The sequence below is a fragment of the Annulohypoxylon truncatum genome, assembly GCF_022578515.1.
Source record: "Annulohypoxylon truncatum strain CBS 140777 unplaced genomic scaffold F4807scaffold_4, whole genome shotgun sequence".
Taxonomy (NCBI): Eukaryota; Fungi; Ascomycota; class Sordariomycetes; order Xylariales; family Hypoxylaceae; genus Annulohypoxylon; species Annulohypoxylon truncatum.
This window is the reverse complement of record NW_025953790.1, coordinates 970,210-988,111: the sequence shown is the minus strand read 5'-3', so window position 1 is coordinate 988,111 and position 17,902 is coordinate 970,210. Positions and strand designations below refer to the sequence as shown.

Sequence of the window (17,902 nt, the reverse complement as noted above, 5' to 3'; positions counted from 1 at the left end):
AGATTGGTGGATACGATGATAGGATTGGTCGTGGCCTGCTCTTCGGGCTGGATCCCGTCCAATATGATATGCAGCCCCGAGCTTTTGGCTTGGATAGATCTCACAGGTCCCTGTTCTAATCCCGCCCCCAATCGCACCCTCTTATTCTTGCTCTTGTCCTTTTTTCCTTTGAGGCTTTTAACCTTAAAGCCTAGGGTCTGGACGTTGTCGCTATGACAGATTCAATTGGGACTCCTTTCGCCTTGGGTCTCTTGGCCGTGCGTGGTACGTAATCCAGCGAAATGGCTGAATGCTGAATAGGGGGCTCCAGAACAAGCGAATTGTGCAGCACAAGGTTTCCAGGCGCCGGTCAGCAAGGTTGGCAATTCCGGGAAAAAAGCGCAACTATTGCCGTACTCGACGACGAATGGATGAACGAATAATGAGCGAATGAGTGTCGGAATTCTCAGCCTGCTTGCCCCTATATGGAAGGATCGTAAGAACAGAAGCGAAGGAAGAAGAAAAGAAAGAAAAAAGTAAGCTTGTCAGACGTTCTACCAGCGGCCCAGCAATAAGGAGCGAGAAATTTTTCAGAAGCAATATGAGGCGGAAAATAGCTCCCGTCCTTAACGTCGCTATTATTGCTGCCGAAGACCAACAACAGACAAGGTCATTGTGTCTTTCAACTTCGCTAGGACAGTTTCCGGTAGCATTAGGTTTGATGATATGGGTCCGTGAGGGCCGTGAGAGGCCTAAGAAATCCACTCGCTGGCGTGTTCTGCGGACCTCTTTCACGTGAGAGACCGTTCAGTCTATGAGCCTCTGAACAATCGACAAGGCAGCCCTACTAGTTATTCTCCAGTTGTTCTCCGCCATCTCGCATATCTAATACATGTGAATCTTAACCGTGGCCTTGGGAAAAGTTTGCCCACGCCTCATGCCAGGGCCATCGATGTTTGCTATGGATTTTGCTGCTTTACTAACGGCTTCACTAACTTCATACCAAAGATCTTATGCTGACTTCATATTCATTCCAATTGACCTGTAACAGGGCCGAGCTCAACAAACCGGGGTCGTCATACCTAGGCGGTATGATATGACGCTCAAATTAAATATTCCTCAGCTCTTACATACATACGTGATAGTAAGAATATGGGGGTTCCTGAGTCCACTAATCCACCCCAGCAAGGAGCAAAAATTTTTATTCTTCCAGGTACGTGAATCATGTTATGTACATATTTACTATTTACTAGCTGAGACATTTTTGTTCACTTATCGTAGCGACGACGTTGAGAAAGATAAGAGGTCGAAATAAGCAAAAAGGCGACTATTGCCAATGCTTCATTCAACTTACCTTCCAATTAAATACGAGCACCGAAAACCCAACTGATGCCGCAGCGTTACCATCACTGAGAAGACAGCGAATCTCGAGCGCTCACAATATTAATAGACAGTACCTGAATACTATTACATATTCATGCAGGGAGAGTCAGGGGTGTCTGGAGTTCTGGCGATCATCCTGGACTAGCCCGCAAGCTTAGCCCAAGAAGGAAAAAAGACAATAATCTCCGATGCGAAACACTACGCCAATGAGCTTCTAAAGTATTCCGTCTTCAGGGCACGCAAGGCACAGTCGACAAGGACCGCCTAGTCTAGCCCAACATAGATATCTCACCGCTGACCAAAGGCCCTGACATTTATTTCACTGCCTCAAGACGCCATCGGCTTGTTGCCCGGCTGCCTCATTGGATTTTGAGTCTAGCTCCTTAACGCAGGAGTTGTGTACGGAGAGAGACTTATTCGACGATGGAGACAATTGCAACATGGGCTGAAGCCGGCTTGGACCCTGTAGTGGCTACCTGCCATAGGACTCTACGCTGTGAGACTTGGTGCTGCTATGGCCCAAGGATAAACCATGCGGAGACCGGCGTTACCCTCCGATTCACTTTCTCATCGGTCTACCGGTAGTGTCCATAGATTCATACCTTCACGGACTGCTAGACTAACACAACATACCCGTGCTAAGATCCGCCGATGAAATATCTAAGCAAACACCGAGACACACACGATCCAGCACATACAGTACAGCACAGCACAGCAAGATCGTATACCCAAGACGTTGGTAGCGTAGATACGATCTCGCCGCATAAATCCACTGGAACATCCCCGCTCTTTTATATTGATTACTACATACAGAGCAATCCCGCGGTCGTCCGATTCCTGGACAAGCGGCGCATGGAAGCATTCTGCGATCTAGCCGGATAATCTGACCACTCTTCCACTATATATCAGGGAATACCCCGAAAACTTCGGATTCACCTCACGATCCGGAGGGGCAAAATAGCGGCGACAGGTCCACGTCTAAGGCTACGACGGTGCACGCCATCGGATTCCGCAGCATCTTCACTGTCCCACAGGTTCGCTGTATGTCTCTCCTAACCCCAAGAGGCCGTGACATTTGACGTACCCCGCCGACAATGCACATGAATGCATTTAAGATATCCGGACTTGGCACCAACATTCTGAGACATCTGCAACAGAGCGTCATGGCTATGAGCATCGTTTAGCCGTTGAAGCGGCTCCGGGTGCTCCGCCGGTTCGTCATCTGAACCAAGCTCTTTGAGTCCGAGCCCATCAGGCGGAGCTCTGCGTGCAGCAATGACCTTGCGGCGGCGATGCTTCTCAACACGAGCTCCCCTGCCTAAGCTTCATAGGCTAGTAGCCCTACCTAGATCCACAGCAATCTCGTTTTGCCATGACTTCTGCAGCGCTAAGGGTTTTGTTAGTCTAGACCGCTGTGTCAAATCTCGACTACGTCTTCCGTAGTTTAGCGGTCTCCTTTGAAACGACGGCTTTGATCGTAGACCTTTCTGTTGTCGCGATTTTTACGCTCCTAACGAAAGTAAATATTGACATTGGTAACTAAAACAACACAACAAAACAAAACAATATAAAAAGACAAGCTATTAATTCATAAGCATCAGTCCCAATTTTTAGTTTAGCTCCTTCAAAACCAATTAGTAATTAGCATTGACCGGATATCTAACGCTCTCCTTGGCTCATCAGGTCGGAACGACGGCTCGTCGCACGCGGCCACGTTTCTTTTCATCTGCTCAGGCAGTCAAATTTCCGAAAGATCCGTCTTCTCACTAATCAGATTTCCAATTAGGGCTGGGCAAGGTTGTTGAGCCTCCGATCCCTTCCAGCCGAATCCTTTGAACGGGTCGAAGGATAAAAAAGACGACGGGGCTGGCGCGTCTCTGATTGGACCGTCGCGAAAAAATGAATGTTGCTGCTTTGCATCCGGCTGCATGCCCATTACATACACCTCCGCAGGGATGGTAATTGTTATTTGATGGAGAATTGCTCCATTAGTGGATATGTACTGAGCCACGGAAAATATATAAAAGGCTACAAGATATATATGCTTTATACATATCTGTGAATAACCTCTGTATAAAGAAGTATCTTCCCTTACAAATATTAATGGCAAGATACAATTCTATGACAGTGGAGTAAAGGTCCACCAAATAACAATTACCATCCTTGCAGAGGTGTATCTTGTCAGCTAGGACCTTTTCCGGGCAGATCCCACCGGCACGCTTCCCCATGCTGCCATGCCGCCCCTGCCGTGCAACTCTCCAGGGCTGAAAAAATCTGATAGATGTGGATTCTTAGTAACAGTTATTCTTTTCTTTCCTTTTTTTCAGTAGTTCCTTGCAGGAGGAACCGTGTTTGCATACACTAGAGGGCGTTTCAGCTGACTTGCACATACTACATAACGCCATAGTTGCTCTTCGCGGTCCAGTTTCATGACGACGTAACACCTATTAGCGAAGTGAGGTTTACAACGCCAGTCCAGCCATTAACCAATTATCATTTTCGGATATAAGTGCCCCCTTGTTTGACGAGTCTAGTGGTGCGTACAAGGAACAGGAGACTGGACTATATAAAGATAAAGCTAGGCGGTAGGTACCTCGTACGCGTTCTATATCAATTGTCATACACTCGACAATGCGGCTAAACTGCCAACACCTTCGATCAGTTATACTTGATACGTACACCGCATTTGAAGCTATCCGGGTCGCTAAGGAGATGGGTTAACATCCCCTTTGCTAATACTTGTTCCTATACTCCTAGTGAGGGCTGCTAGAAAGCAGACGGGGCGGCCTTGCTAGGAAGTATAACATGATCGACTCATAGATCTAGATGAAAACTAGGGATCGTCGAACCAATCATATCATGAAATCCCTTCAACTTCCCACAAGCATACCCCAGGTTTCACACTACAGTGCTATTGCGCACTGTAAATCATTCACCAATCCTCACCGTCATGGTTTTACAAAGGATCGGAAAGGGGAACATGACATTCCAAAGATACAGCAAGTTGGAATTGGATATCCTTAAATCTCCAATTACCCTATCAGGGTACATTGCGCTTAGAAAGCCAATCGAACCTCCTGCAAAATAGTGTCATAAAAATGATTGTCTAGCCTCAGCTCAGTAAGGAGCTGGTTCTATATTTGTCCCCTTTCCAATCCATTCCGAATCAACTAGCTAAATAGATAATGATATACCTCTGGGCATTTACATCTAAGCCTCTTAGTCTTCGTGGTATCCCAATGGTCATTCGAAGCATTCAAAATACAATTGTGTGACTCCCTTATCTGCCCCTTTAATGTGAAAATAAAAGTTAATGTTGCATAGTATCACATTTTGCTTTGCCGTAGCTAAGACTCGTCATTTTGAGACCTAGTTGTATAGGTGGCATCCAGACCTAGTTGTATAGGTGGCATCCAGACCTACTCGTAGCCTTGAGAACGATGCCAACTGAACACGGGTGGTATTTGATGTGCTTACATGAACAGATCCGATCGATCTATGTAGACCGGTGGTGTTCAGTCGTTTCCTCGGCGGGCATTGTTGACTATAACTTTAGCCACAACACTCCATGTGAAACAGTACTAGAGAAGAGAAGTGTCACTATTTTTGTCTATGCAGAGCGGGAAAGTTAGTAACTAATTCAACATGATGAATATAAATTCCTGCCCCTTACTTGGAAAACCGGGGCTTGGTGTCTTAGATATGTAGCCATAGCCACCTACGTATTCACGAATTCCACACTGCCACACTACGACCCCCTATCCCTATTGACAGTGTATGGTCAATTTTGTTCTTTTCCTTAGGAAAGGGACAACATGAAAAGCCAATAGGATCGTTATGCTCTTCTCGTATCATTCCGGCTGAGTACTCTTCTCCACATAACCCCTTTTATTTATGATTTTACATCACGAACGTAGTGGTATTAAGTAAATTTCAGGGGCTCGTATGCTTTCAAACCGATCGATTGCATTTGTACTTTTTACGGGATCAATTTTCATAGAAGCTTTTCTTACTCCCTTGACTAGACTACCTGGGTTTACATACTTAGGTACCTAGATCCATTCCATCTTATGTGATAACACACTGGCGTCTATGGGTGATAGATGCTGACCAGCTGAGGACCTTCCTTCGTGCGGCAAGCCTAGTCCAGCGAGCCAGATAGGTTGTGTCTAGAAACATCAATAGATTCATGCCAATCAGGAGATAATAAGTAGGGACGCGGCTTAGCTTACCATGTCAAGACCTACAAGAAGACACATCGATATCCGGACAAGATTAACGTATCATGTAGCTAGTTCTCTCACATTAAAGGCTAGGTAGACAAAGAATGAAGCCCTTGGTCATGTTGTAAGTGTCATGAGGCGGAACTAAAGGGCTAAGGAATAACGACGTTGTTACGCGAAGAGCTCTAACTACTGCTTCCAAGGGGATGTGGTATACATACATAGACCTTCCTTTGTCTACAGCCAAAGGGCTAACTGCCAACAGGGCGGCCTCGTACAAGCCGGCTCCCGATCCTTCTGGGCTACTAGCTAACCCTGGCGAGACCTCTGGCTACCAGCTCTTACCGAGGAGGCTTCTGATAGTGAGAAATATAATATAACCATAGCCATATGAACGTACATGGCCTTGAAACGTTTGAATCATGTGGTAATTAGCTGGTAAAAGCCATAATCTAATCATTTCATCGTATGCCTAATGTCGAGGGCATGGCCCGTAGTTGAAGACTGTGACAGAATGAGTGATACTAGTAGGTAGCTTGCCGTGCTTGACCCTCTCCCCAAACCCCTTGAGGCCTTCGGTCCCTTCTATATTCGTCTCAAAGGTTACGTGTGATGCGGCTTAGGCGCTACTATCTCACTTCTTACTACCAGCGCTTGACACCTGTGTCAAATCAAGCCCGATCTTCATGAACCTTAAGAGATTATGACCATCAACCTCCTTATCATCTCTTACAGGGTCATCAGTGTGGTAAAATTGTCGTCGAAAGGAACTAGATATCTCACCTATTCAGGATCCACGATATCTTTATATAAAGTAGGTAATACAATAGGGATCATTGGTTATAGCTTCCGTAGGAATCATATGGGGGCACTCTTCAACGGCATTTGGAGCTCTCATTTGATTCGTCCCATTTGTGGTTCACTCCCACGTGGCAATATGTCTGATGTATGAACATGTTTTTATATTCCCCTCTCTTCATTATGATATGACTTTTATCGCAAAAGCCAAGGCATTTGCCAAGCAGGTCGCATGCATTGCCGCGGCCGCATATGCTCAATATCAACTTACCATCGCTGCGACGCAACTTTATATTATACTGGTTGTTGGGAAGGGCGGCGTTGCATTGGCACTCCGGGAAAAACACCTAATATAGATACTTACATCTAGACCTGCACACCATCTTTTAGTAGACGAGCCACATACATAACGAAAAAGAAGTTGCTTTAACGTACGACAATTCGTAAGTATAAATAGGGGAACGTTGGTTATCGGTAGCGATGTCGGGAAAAGTACTAGTGGGTACAACGGATTGAGGCGATTTAAAAGCTATCACAATATCGCGATATCGCATGGACTTTCCATATTCCGCAATTGCTAATTTGAGCTTCACCTGGAGCCGGGTCGATGGTGCCTCGGTCAAGGGTCCGGCCTCTCGAAGACTGCGGGGCGGCCGTGACGATAGTACGGGTAGCGCGCCATTACGTAAAGAACTTTGCCCGAGTATCGCTGACGTAGTGTAATTCTCGCCAATCAAAGTCGCGAGTCAGGACCCCGCAAAAGCTTGGTTCCTTAGACCCAGTAGGACCCAGCTAGGTCCGCTCTCGTCCGGCACCCCCGCTACGAATGATAAGCTCGATAAACGATAAACCGTCCCTTTATTACCTGTTATTACCCTTATTATTCCTCAAAGGCCCCGTTCCTTTTAGTCACTTCATCTTTTTAAACTTTCATCTTCTCCTCTCGTCGAGGTGGAAATTTTTCAACGAAGTGGAATAGAATCCATATATCTGACTTTCTAATCCTCAAGCAGCCAATTAGCTCCCGGTTGTCTACCCCCGTGATCCCGGGCTTACTGAGACTCGCCGGTGGCTAGCAGCGAAGCCCGCATTCTTAGACGCAACAGAGGCAATAAACGCAAATAGATAAAACGATGGCTGCCCTTCGTCATGGAGCCGCCCTCCGGCCCCTTTCCGCCATCTCACGGCCTGCCATCTCTCGAACCTTAACCCGCCAGTTTACTGTATCGAGCGCAAGGATGGTTTCCAGCTTCTACCCCGGCGAGCCTGAGGCTCCGATAGTGAAGACGGACATCCCCGGTCCGGCTTCCAAGAAGTACATTTCCAAGCTAGACAAAGTCTTCGATACTCGAAGCTTGAACATGCTTGCTGATTACACCAAGAGCGTCGGAAATTACATCATCGACCCTGATGGAAATGCTCTGCTGGATGTGTAAGTTCGCTCGCATGGAGACTGTTGCTTTGTACTCCCTAAGTGGAAACTGACCCCTCTTAAGTTACGCCCAAATTGCCTCGATACCCGTCGGGTACAATAACCCGGTTCTGAAGAAAGCCGCTGAGAGTCCTGAGATGGTCACAGCGCTTATCAACAGACCCGCATTGGGCAACTTCCCTTCACACGACTGGGCCGACATCCTGGAGACTGGTATCCTTAAGGTAGCACCTAAGGGGCTCAACCAAGTCTTCACGGGAATGGCTGGATCGGACGCGAACGAGACGGCTTTCAAAGCTGCCTTCATGTGGCGACGACAGCGCGACCGTGGTGGCCCTAACGTCGAGTTCACACAGGAGGAGCTGGATTCCTCCATGTTGAACCAGACACCCGGCGCCTCGGAGCTCTCCATCCTGTCCTTTAAGACTGCCTTCCACGGCCGTCTCTTCGGTACACTCTCGACGACTAGGTCGAAGCCTATCCACAAATTGGATATCCCCGCCTTCGACTGGCCTCACGCCACCTTCCCCCAGCTTAAGTACCCTCTCGAGGAGCACGCTGAGGAGAATGCTAAGGCCGAGGCTGACTCGCTCGCCGAGGTCGAGCACCTCATCTTGAACTACCACATCCCTCCCGCCGCTGTCATCGTCGAGCCCATCCAATCCGAGGGTGGTGACAACCACGCCTCTCCCGCCTTTTTCCGGGGCCTGCGCGCTTTAACCAAGAAGCACGGCGTCCTCCTCATCGTCGACGAGGTCCAGACAGGCGTCGGCGCAACCGGCAAGTTCTGGGCCCACGACCACTGGGACTTACCCGAGCCGCCAGACATGGTGACATTCAGTAAGAAGGCGCAGACGGCGGGCTACTACTACGGGGACCCGTCGCTGCGGCCCAACAAGCCGTACCGCCAGTTCAACACCTGGATGGGCGACCCGGCGCGCGCTCTCATCTTCCGCGCCATAATCGACGAGATCCAGCGCCACGATCTAGTCGCCAACACCGCCAAGGTCGGCGACTACCTCTTCTCCAAGCTCGAGGGCCTCGCCAAGAAGTACCCAGGCCAGTTCGACAACCTGCGCGGCAAGGGCCAGGGCACCTTCATCGCCTTCGACAACCCGAAGCGCGACGAGTTCCTCAAGAAGGCCAAGAAGTTCGGCGTCAACATCGGCGGCTCGGGCGAGCGCGCCGTGCGTCTGCGCCCCATGCTGATCTTTGAGAAGTCGCACGCGGACATCCTGCTTGCGGCATTGGAGAAGATCGTCTCGAGCTGATTTCGCTGATTCGTCTCATTTCTTGGATAGAAGTGTGAAGCAAGGTACTTTTTTTTTCTTTGTTATTTGGATAGGCATATACGACAGGACAGGGTTAGCTAGGTCAATGGCATGACCTTCACGAAGAGACGTAGAACTTGAAACCTGAGGCTTGCGAGCTTCGGGGTAAGCGGGCAAGTTTGATGAGGGGAAAAGGCGAAGGGCGAAGGTGAAGGTGCAGGAAGAAAAAGCCACAAGGAAAGGAAAAGGGGAAAAGATTATCTCATCCACCCAACATTTTTTATTCTTTTCTTTTCGTCTTTTTCTCCCCGGTCATCTTGCGTAAGATGGGCGGCAAATACGTGCATTTGATCCGGGATGCCAAACTTAATTATCCGATACGTTTCGGGAAGAGGTTAGCCACGCGAGGGGATACGGAGTTTGGGAATTGGGAATCTCGCCCTCCTTTGCGTGGGGACGAGGACGTACGTACGTGTGTAGCGGAAAGCAATTAAACGATGAGTTTGAAGTACCACGGTAGCAATGCGACGTAGAAATCTACTTATCAAACTCGGTTTCCGTCGGGAAACGGCTTACACAAACTCAAGTCAATCTATCACCGTTCAAGGAAAATCGCGAATTGTGGAAAAAAATTACGGGTTTCTCGTAAGAAAGCCTCCCTTTTTTTTTCTCATCTTTTTCTTCTTCGTCTATTGACTTGATGATTGATTGGATCATCGGCGGTTATGTACTTGGGGCCACGAAAAAGACCACTAGCCCACCTTTCCCCCATCCCCCCCGACTTGTTATGGCACAAAATAATCCCCCCCCGGCTGACTCTTGTTGTTGCCCGTTACTCTTCCCCCTTATGTAGGGTACCTATCGTATCTCGCAACGCCCGCTCACGCACCTCGCGGGGCTGTAGGTATGGGGTAGAGCCCGCTTATCATACCGGTGTCCTGGTGTATTATACGGTCGGTGTGAGATCGCATCGCATCGCATCGCATCGCATTACAACGCGCGCACACACTCTTCGGGCGTTGCGAACGCCTCCTCCCCGGGGGAAGTAAAAAGTCAAGTAAAAATCATAGCAGTACACCCTCCCTTTCTTGAATTCTCCGAAACATGCACCTATTAGTCATCCACGTGTTGTTATGCAGCCCCCTTCCTCCCTTCTCCCTTCTCTCTCTCACGAAATGGTTTCTTCTTTCCCCCCCGTGTTGCCCCCGTCACCGGTCGATGAAGAAAATGGATGGGTCGAATGCAAGCAAGACTCAGAAATCGTCCTTTTACCGAAAACGCCGCCAATGTTTAATACCTGGGACCGTGTGGAAAATAAAAAGATAAACCCCGCCCCCTTTGTCCGGGAAAATGCAATCAAAGTACAGTTCGGCGACCTTTGTATATGTGCGTTGTGTGTGTGTGTGTAAAAACCGTAGAACCCGCCCCGAGAAATGGATTAAGTAAAGATCTGGTACGCAAAAAAATTTGTGATTCAATAGACAACGGAAGAGTCGATGATGGGGAAATCGTCCTCATGAATTACCGGCAATGTTGTTATGGTCGTATTAAATAGAGGAATTCGTTGCTATGGATGTTTTCCCCTTTTTGGGTGTTTTTAGTTGCGAAGGCCTAACTCAAGTGGAAAGCGGGGTTTTACTGGGCAAAAGCCTAGCAATTCGTTGGCCCGCGACGCCTGTACATGCTTAGTGGCTCATGACCTCATGCTTCCTAGTGCTATGTTGGATCGCAGCACCATCCTCCCCAGCTGAATCCAAACCACCGCCCGAGTTCTCCCGAGTTCGAGAAACCCCTTCATCGACATGGCGAGTTCCATTCACCATCTTACCATTGGTGTCCTGCTGTTCTTGTTCTCGTTCGAAATCGAGCATGTTAAGCTCGTTCTCTCGTTCAAGCGCCGCTTCCTCTTCTCGCAGCTTCTGTCGTTCCGCCTCAGCAGCTACGCGCTGTTCCTCGTCGTCTTCATGTAGTAAGTCATCATTAAGTTCTCCATGGGCCTTATCATCCTCAGTTGCTACGTCCAAAGCAGTCTCGCCGTCAATTGGTGGCGGAGGCGGCGGCGGAGGACTCGGAACGTCAGCTTCCTCCTCCTTAAGGCGCTTCATTGAAGGTGTCTCGGAAGGCGTCACACTAGGAGAGCCCGCCGTGTCATCTTCACGTTTGCGCTTCCTGTCAACGCTGTTAGGCGTGGAACCTGTCTCGTCGTCTGTCATCACGATATCTTCATCCTTGGCAGCTGGTGCTGTAATGGAGTCTGTGCCATCGCCCGGTCGTGCTACGTCTTGCCCATGGTTAGCTCGTTCAGCCTTCTTCTTCTCATGTGCCTTGTATTTCTCGACTGCGCGATCAAAGAAATCTTTGACGTATTTCTTGACTTTCTTCTCTTGCTTCTCGGTAATCGATGTTGGATCTTCGACACGGTGGTTCTTGTAGTCTGAGGAAACTAGTTTCTTATTGACATCCTTGGCGAACTTCTTTAGGTCCTCCCTAGGGAGCGAGTGGCGGAATTTATCCATGACATACTTTACGTGTGGGAATAGCTGTAACAAAATTAGTAATTTGGAAGGACTTTAATATTGTCGATATCTCGCGTACCGTGTTCTCGTAAATCTTCATCTGCTTCTCGACTGGCAGAGAGCGCCACTTCTCCTTCTTGGGTTCCTGGGTAGGCGTACTAGTTTGCGGAGTTTGCGATGCTGATCGCCTAGGGGCACTGTCCGACTTTGTCACAGAGTCAATGATGTCCTGCAGCGTCTTCTGCCGTTGTTCTGCTATAGAGGGTCCTCTCAGCTGCGACTGGGCTGACTCGGGCGGCGCGGTCGGCTTTTGCCACGTTGTGACGCCGTTACGTGTGTAGTAATACAAGTTCCCCCGCTTATCGGTGGCTGCGAACCAACCAGGGGGGAGATTCTGGACCTGAGGTCGGCGGAAGCGTTGATTATTGAAGTAATTTTGGTTTCGTTGAGGGACATTGCTTCGTGGACCCTTAGGAATATTCTCCGGAAGAGTGAAGGTATTTTTAACGGGTGTTTCTTCAGAACGGTTTCCGCGACGTTCCTCAAAAGAATTAACGGGTTGTGCGCTCGGTGTTGATTGAGCATTAGGGTCCATCTTCTTTCGGGGGATTCGATACGCTATTTCCAGCTTACTCCATTCGTCTAGCAATCGTGTTGCTTCCGAAGCTACATTCTCGTGGTCTGACTTTGTTAGTGACTGGATAGTCGACTCAATCTTGGAATCGGATATCTTGTTCCTAGTTAGCCGAGGAAACTTATACAGGATGTCGAGAATCTGAAGAACGACGTTGTTGTCATCTAAGAAGGTATTCAGCGCGGTCTTCAGAATTTGATAGCCGTGCATCTGCACAACTCGGTTGCGAACTCGGTCGTCGTCGCTATGCTGGATACGCTCAAGCAATTTAACTGCAATCCATTTCTCCTTGCATTGCATGAGCGTGGCCATGACTTTAGTGACGTCCTTCTCATCCAAGCCGCGAGCTTGTACGCTATTAACGTACTCCTCGTCGTCTTCCGTGATCTTCTTTTTACGCGGCTTCTTTGCGACGACGGTATCCCAGCCATCGCCATCGTCGATACCCAGAGCTTCGATGGTTGCATCGGATAGTTTCGTTGCCCGCTCTGTCTGGGTCTTACCTCCGATGAATCCAATGCAGTTCGGTTCCCCGCAGTAGCAGGGTTGGGGATCGGCTCCGTACCTGTCGACGTTGTAATTGAAGACCAATTCCTCGCCAGGGTGAACTTTTCTCGAGGCAAAAATGCCCATGCGAAGCTTGCTGCCAACAACCCATTTATCCACGTAGCAGTTTGGATTACATGAATGATTGCAAAAACGACCCAGGTTACCTTTCTTAGTCGCATCTACGAATTCATTCTTGGTCAGTGACATGAAATAGAAGTGGCGAATGCCCTCCTTATCATATTGAATTGTCCTTCTTCGGAAAGTGGGCTCGTTGATAACTTCTCCGATGTACTCAAAAATGAAATCATTAGCTTCAAGAGTCGTGTTAGCTCGGAGTCCGAACCCCTTCTTCTCGGTTTGAATAACCGAAACATCAGCATATTGCTTGCGCTGAAACCGTTGGTTTTGACAACCATCACCGCAATTGCAGTCGCCATCGACGCACTCCATCTTCGTTGCTCGGTTGATGCAATCCGAATCATCGCCGCAGGCATGGTTCATGCCGTCCCCTGAAACATGCCTGTTAGCGCCCCATAACCCCTATAAAATTAGTAAAGATAGGAGACACATACGCCATTCTTCGCTGCAATCGCAATCCAGCGCGTCGTGATCCGTCGATCCAAGAGACTTAGAGCCGTATAGGCAGTCTGGAATAACCTGGAAATGACGAAAAGATTCTGTGGTGACATCAGGTAAATCGTCGAATAGTTGAACAGATCGGGGTGCCGTCTTGTGAGATGCTTTGCGAGTAATTTTCGGCGGGTGACCATCGGGAGTAGATGCACTATCACTGCGCGCCTTCTGGTCATCGGGTGATATACTCCTCGACCTAGATTCTTTGCTGACATTAGGCGATGACGCGGTGCTCTCGCTCTCTTTCTTGACTGTAGTAGGCCGCGACGCGAGTGTGGTATCGACAGCAAGGCCCTCCAAGCCGTCCTTGAGACGGTCCTCTTCCTCCATGACGACTACAAAGCCGAGAACACTTGGGATCTATTGTCGCAAGAAGCACGGCAATGGATAGGACAAGATTGGTAGTGGAAGGAATTGGCGGAGTTAAGTTTGCGGTGCACGATAAATCGGGGATGCGAGGTTATCGATGAAATTGATAAAATGGAAGTCGTGCGACGGCGATTTCGGATTTGCGAACATAAGAGAGGAAGGTAAATTGGCGTTGACGAGAAGAACGGGGGAGATTGCGAAGAGTTAGAAGGGGAGTTAGAGATGGGCGGAACTAAGGTAAAGGTAAGAGGTAGAGAGAGGACGACAGGAACGGATGCTATCTCGTGCGCGGTCCCAATGACATTGCAGGCAGTTGATTCGCCAATCTTGCCAATTACACGTCCATGAATAGGGATGAAAGGTGCGCGGGACACGCGGAGTTTAGCAGGTTCCTTTGTCGGGAGGTTTGGTGGAATGGATGTTGTTTAGTGAAGAAAATATCGTGAGGGCGTTGTCGGTTGTCGATGGATCGCCGAAAAGAAAAATTATTAGTATTAGAAGTCGTAGGTGCAGCTGCAATCTTCCTTCCCAAGTCCCAGATCAGAACCTTGAAGGTAGTAAGATGTACTGTACCTGCTGAGACGCTCACCCCAAGCTGCGCTTGCACTCCAGGGCCGTATTTGAGTACATACGTGAAGAGGACATGGAAGGCGTGGCGCGCCAGCCTTTGCAAATTCGGGGCAGAGTTCAATTATCCGAAGCCTATGGCATACCACCTGCCCCACCACTTCGCTAAATAGGATCGCTAACCATTGGTCCTTAGTGCAGGTTAGCAGGGGACTTTGTACAACACTGCCCGGTATTGTACAGTACCTCTGGAGGTATAATCATTTGGTTGTCGCAAAATGAAAGACGAAGTCGATGTTGGTGCCTGTCTACCTTAATATCTAGGTAGACAGTAATATTCTAATACTTGCGTGTAGAATGTGTAGAATGTGTAGAATGTCCAAAATGTCCAGAATATCGTACTAGGAGGTATAGTAACCTACCTACATACTAATGATTAAGTATAGGTACATACTCCCATCACCTATGACCTCCTGCTATTTTTTAGACTTCAGAGTTCAGGGCGCCCTGGAGGTGACTGCCGGTACCTAGTAGGCAGTTGCTATGCTTTTCATGAACCCAAAAGCACTCCTTGGTCCTTAATTCCATTCTTATCAATTCTTCCGCTTTGAATCTCATTCATGCCGAATAATCCCCAAGCTGGCGTAGTAGTAATATTGCTGACGAATGGCACCTCGACAAGCAGACATCGTCTAATACTAGGAAATGGTAGTTGGAGATCAACCCGGTTCAACATTCGGAAGTGCGCACCAAGGCTTGGAAGCCTTCTGCAATTCCCCGAGGATCGAGAAGTCGAATGCTCGGATCTCCTAACATTCGTGAGTAGAACGTCCGACACCTCTATGCGTCAATTAGCACCATATCAGGGATTGGGTCTCTTTAGATGCCTGGAATGGTAGTAAAAACGTCAGCGCTGTCGGTAGCGACAAGATGGGCGGCGACAACTACCTAGGTACCTAGGCAATCAAGGGAAAACATGGGGTTCGAATGACCGAGCCACGCTATCACCACATTGGACAAGCCCGGTCAAGAGTATTCAGACTCGAATCTGCAGTACAGAATTGAACCAATCGATATTGAAACGTGGTACAAGCACCAGCATCTCAGACTCGTGAACCAGCCATGATGGTTGCAACATAGGACTAAAGGATAGCCGCTTCCGATCACCTTGACATACGTAATGGGCGTCGGCACTCATATCATGAACCGGCCAGCACCCCAGGAAATCTCATCGCCTTTGATCGATGTCTCTTGTCGTGTCCAGGATCTCCGTCTGGGATCTTTGCTGCGAGCAATGACGGGTTATACCTGAAGTGGGTGGGTCCCCTATGAGGAACTGCCAACTCATTATGCATAGAACAGAGCCTGAAGTTGAGGCAGGAAAAAGGCGGTATGGGTGCTAGAGCGACATACAACATATATAAGGTCTGGCGTCCGAAGCTACGCAAATTTTAGATCGTAAAGTGCTAGATGCTGGAGCCTCTCAAAAATGATGCATTCAATTTTGTTCAGATCGAAAAGAAGAATCTGTATACTCGAGGCATCTTTTATAGTCCCGGATGGACTAAATCAACCCCTCTGCGGCTCGCGGCTCGTCATATGTGACGAACTCTTGATCTGTGCTTGGTCGCTAAGCGTGTGAATGCTCTGGGAGTCCTTCCTGAGCGCTGCGATTGGTGAGATTTCAGCGACTCTCGGCCAGTCAAGCGACCGCAACGAGGGGACCCGCAACGAGCGAGCATGACTTCGACAACTAACAAAGCCAGCCAGCCAGCGGAGCTGCTGGGTAAAGGATGAAGGGGCCAATGGGATTCGAACCCTCCTCCTAAGCAATTCCTTGGTTGTACGGGAGCTAATGGGATTTCCAGTTCTATTGCTTATGCTTATGCTATTCTGTTGCCTTTCCGATCACATTACTTTTCGTTGGTCTCTCGCGATGCCTCTTTGGCGGTGTAGGACAGGCACTGCTAAGAGAGCTCAGAGAGCTAGCAGCGAGAGACTTGGGAGGGTGGTGTGGGAATTGGCCTCTAAGAAGATGGGCAATATTCAATGTTTCTCAATTCTTACCAGCCCAATGCAAGAGAGCCTAGTCAGGCGACCCGATTTGTCTAAGTGGCCAGCGGGATTGGCTCACAGCTAAGGACATGGATGTATTGCCCATCTGCAAGAGGGACAGAGGTGCATATCGACAGTCCAGTAACTATCAGGCCGAAATCGTGATGGTTGCAATGGCCATGCACAATACTTCCTAATGGCATATATTTTCAGCATATGACCTGCTGGCTAGTAGCGGCCGCCGCTGCACGCAAACCCGCGCGTCTCGCAACCTTAGCTCTCACTCTCTGTCTGCTCTTGCTATTGCATTGGGCTAAGGTGAACCAGAAAAGCCTCCGAACCCAGATCCGGGGCATGGACGGCCAGCTCTAGAGCCTAGCAATTCTACCGATCACTTGTCTATCTCGATCTAGTGCCGCAGTTTACGATTCATGCGACGCAGATGGACTCATCTGGAACTACATACCGGATCAAGCATATATATACCAGACAGCAAACAGACATATATACAAACCCGAAAAGAGAGGGAAGGAAAGGAAGATCTCGGCACCAGCGCCTCTTCATTTTAAAGGGATTATCTCCGGTTGCCGGTTGTTATTTGTTACAAGGTACAATACGATACTTACCTCCTCCTACAACCACTACCTACCTACCTACATAGGTAGTTGGGGTTTTTCTGCACGAAGAGGGCGCTCGTTTGCTCGGCGTGCAAAAAAGTTTGGGGCTCTTTTGAGAAGAGGAAAAAAAAAATACGAAAAAGAAAAAAGAATAATAATAATAACAAAGCCCGGACTAAGGACCAGACAAGCCAGTCCATCCTAACAATCTCCATTATTATTATTATTATTTCGCTCTCTGACGGTACGGAAGTACTCGTACCCAAAGAGGACCCCCTTGTTAACCAGAAAAACCACCTTGTTCCACCGCGCTACCCTTGTAGACGCAAAGCAACCTAGGAGATCGCCGCGCACATTCTCTCGACGACCACGGCTCATACTCCCTCGTTTGTACAACTTTACTTACTCAACTGAGACACACTCGCTTTACATACTCCTCGGTTGAACTCTCGTCCAAGACGCGCGCTTGGGCCCGTACAATTTATTTTGCGCGCGTCTCTTTACCCTCTTGCGAGACTCTCACACCCTCCTTTTAACCCTCTAGGAATCCCGGCGCAGCACGCAGTACGCTACCTGGGCACCACCACCCTACCTTGCTATCTGAGGTCTACCTTGCCCATCACTGCCACCTGATGGCCTAGATCTTCGGGTACAATAGGTATCTCTCTGTTGCGATTTACACCACGTCGCCTCAGCTTCTGCCTCACGACCATTTACTTGCCCTGAAAGCATCGTGTCTTCGTGTTGAATTTTCGCTTCCGATCATTTCTAATTCTCAAATGACTTACTCGCAAATCTGCTGGCATACCCCTTGTCTTCCTTTCCCCTCCCCCCCTCGCCTTTCCCGCTGTCAGACTTAGCTGCTCGCCATGGATA

General features: G+C 48.7%; 2 protein-coding genes across 2 annotated transcripts; one reads left to right on the top strand and one right to left on the bottom strand.

The window, feature by feature from the left end:
• The first annotated feature begins 6,794 nt into the window (after positions 1 to 6,794).
• On the top strand, positions 6,795 to 9,449 carry F4807DRAFT_267943 (4-aminobutyrate aminotransferase). Its single transcript, XM_047994548.1, has 2 exons — positions 6,795 to 7,815; positions 7,880 to 9,449. The coding sequence occupies exons 1-2, from the start codon at positions 7,517 to 7,519 to the stop codon at positions 9,084 to 9,086; spliced, it is 1,506 nt and encodes a 501-aa protein (XP_047858018.1). The 5' UTR covers positions 6,795 to 7,516; the 3' UTR covers positions 9,087 to 9,449.
• Positions 9,450 to 10,453: 1,004 nt separating this feature from the next.
• Positions 10,454 to 14,014, bottom strand: F4807DRAFT_268018 (uncharacterized protein). Its single transcript, XM_047994549.1, has 3 exons — positions 13,358 to 14,014; positions 11,682 to 13,294; positions 10,454 to 11,626 (listed from the first exon to the last, which is right to left on the bottom strand). The coding sequence occupies exons 1-3, from the start codon at positions 13,746 to 13,748 to the stop codon at positions 10,772 to 10,774; spliced, it is 2,859 nt and encodes a 952-aa protein (XP_047858017.1). The 5' UTR covers positions 13,749 to 14,014; the 3' UTR covers positions 10,454 to 10,771.
• Positions 14,015 to 17,902: the final 3,888 nt, after the last annotated feature.

What these genes read in the sequence shown, in the direction of transcription:
- F4807DRAFT_267943 (XM_047994548.1), top strand. Translation starts at nt 7,517, where the DNA reads ATGGCTGCCCTTCGTCATGGAGCCGCCCTCCGGCCCCTTTCCGCCATC. An exon ending in GGAAATGCTCTGCTGGATGT is followed by an intron (nt 7,816 to 7,879) that starts GTAAGTTCGCTC and finishes ACCCCTCTTAAG; the next exon opens with TTACGCCCAAATTGCCTCGA.
- F4807DRAFT_268018 (XM_047994549.1), bottom strand. Translation starts at nt 13,748, where the DNA reads ATGGAGGAAGAGGACCGTCTCAAGGACGGCTTGGAGGGCCTTGCTGTC. An exon ending in CGATTGCAGCGAAGAATGGC is followed by an intron (nt 13,295 to 13,357) that starts GTATGTGTCTCC and finishes GGCATGTTTCAG; the next exon opens with GGGACGGCATGAACCATGCC. An exon ending in TGAAGATTTACGAGAACACG is followed by an intron (nt 11,627 to 11,681) that starts GTACGCGAGATA and finishes ATTTTGTTACAG; the next exon opens with CTATTCCCACACGTAAAGTA.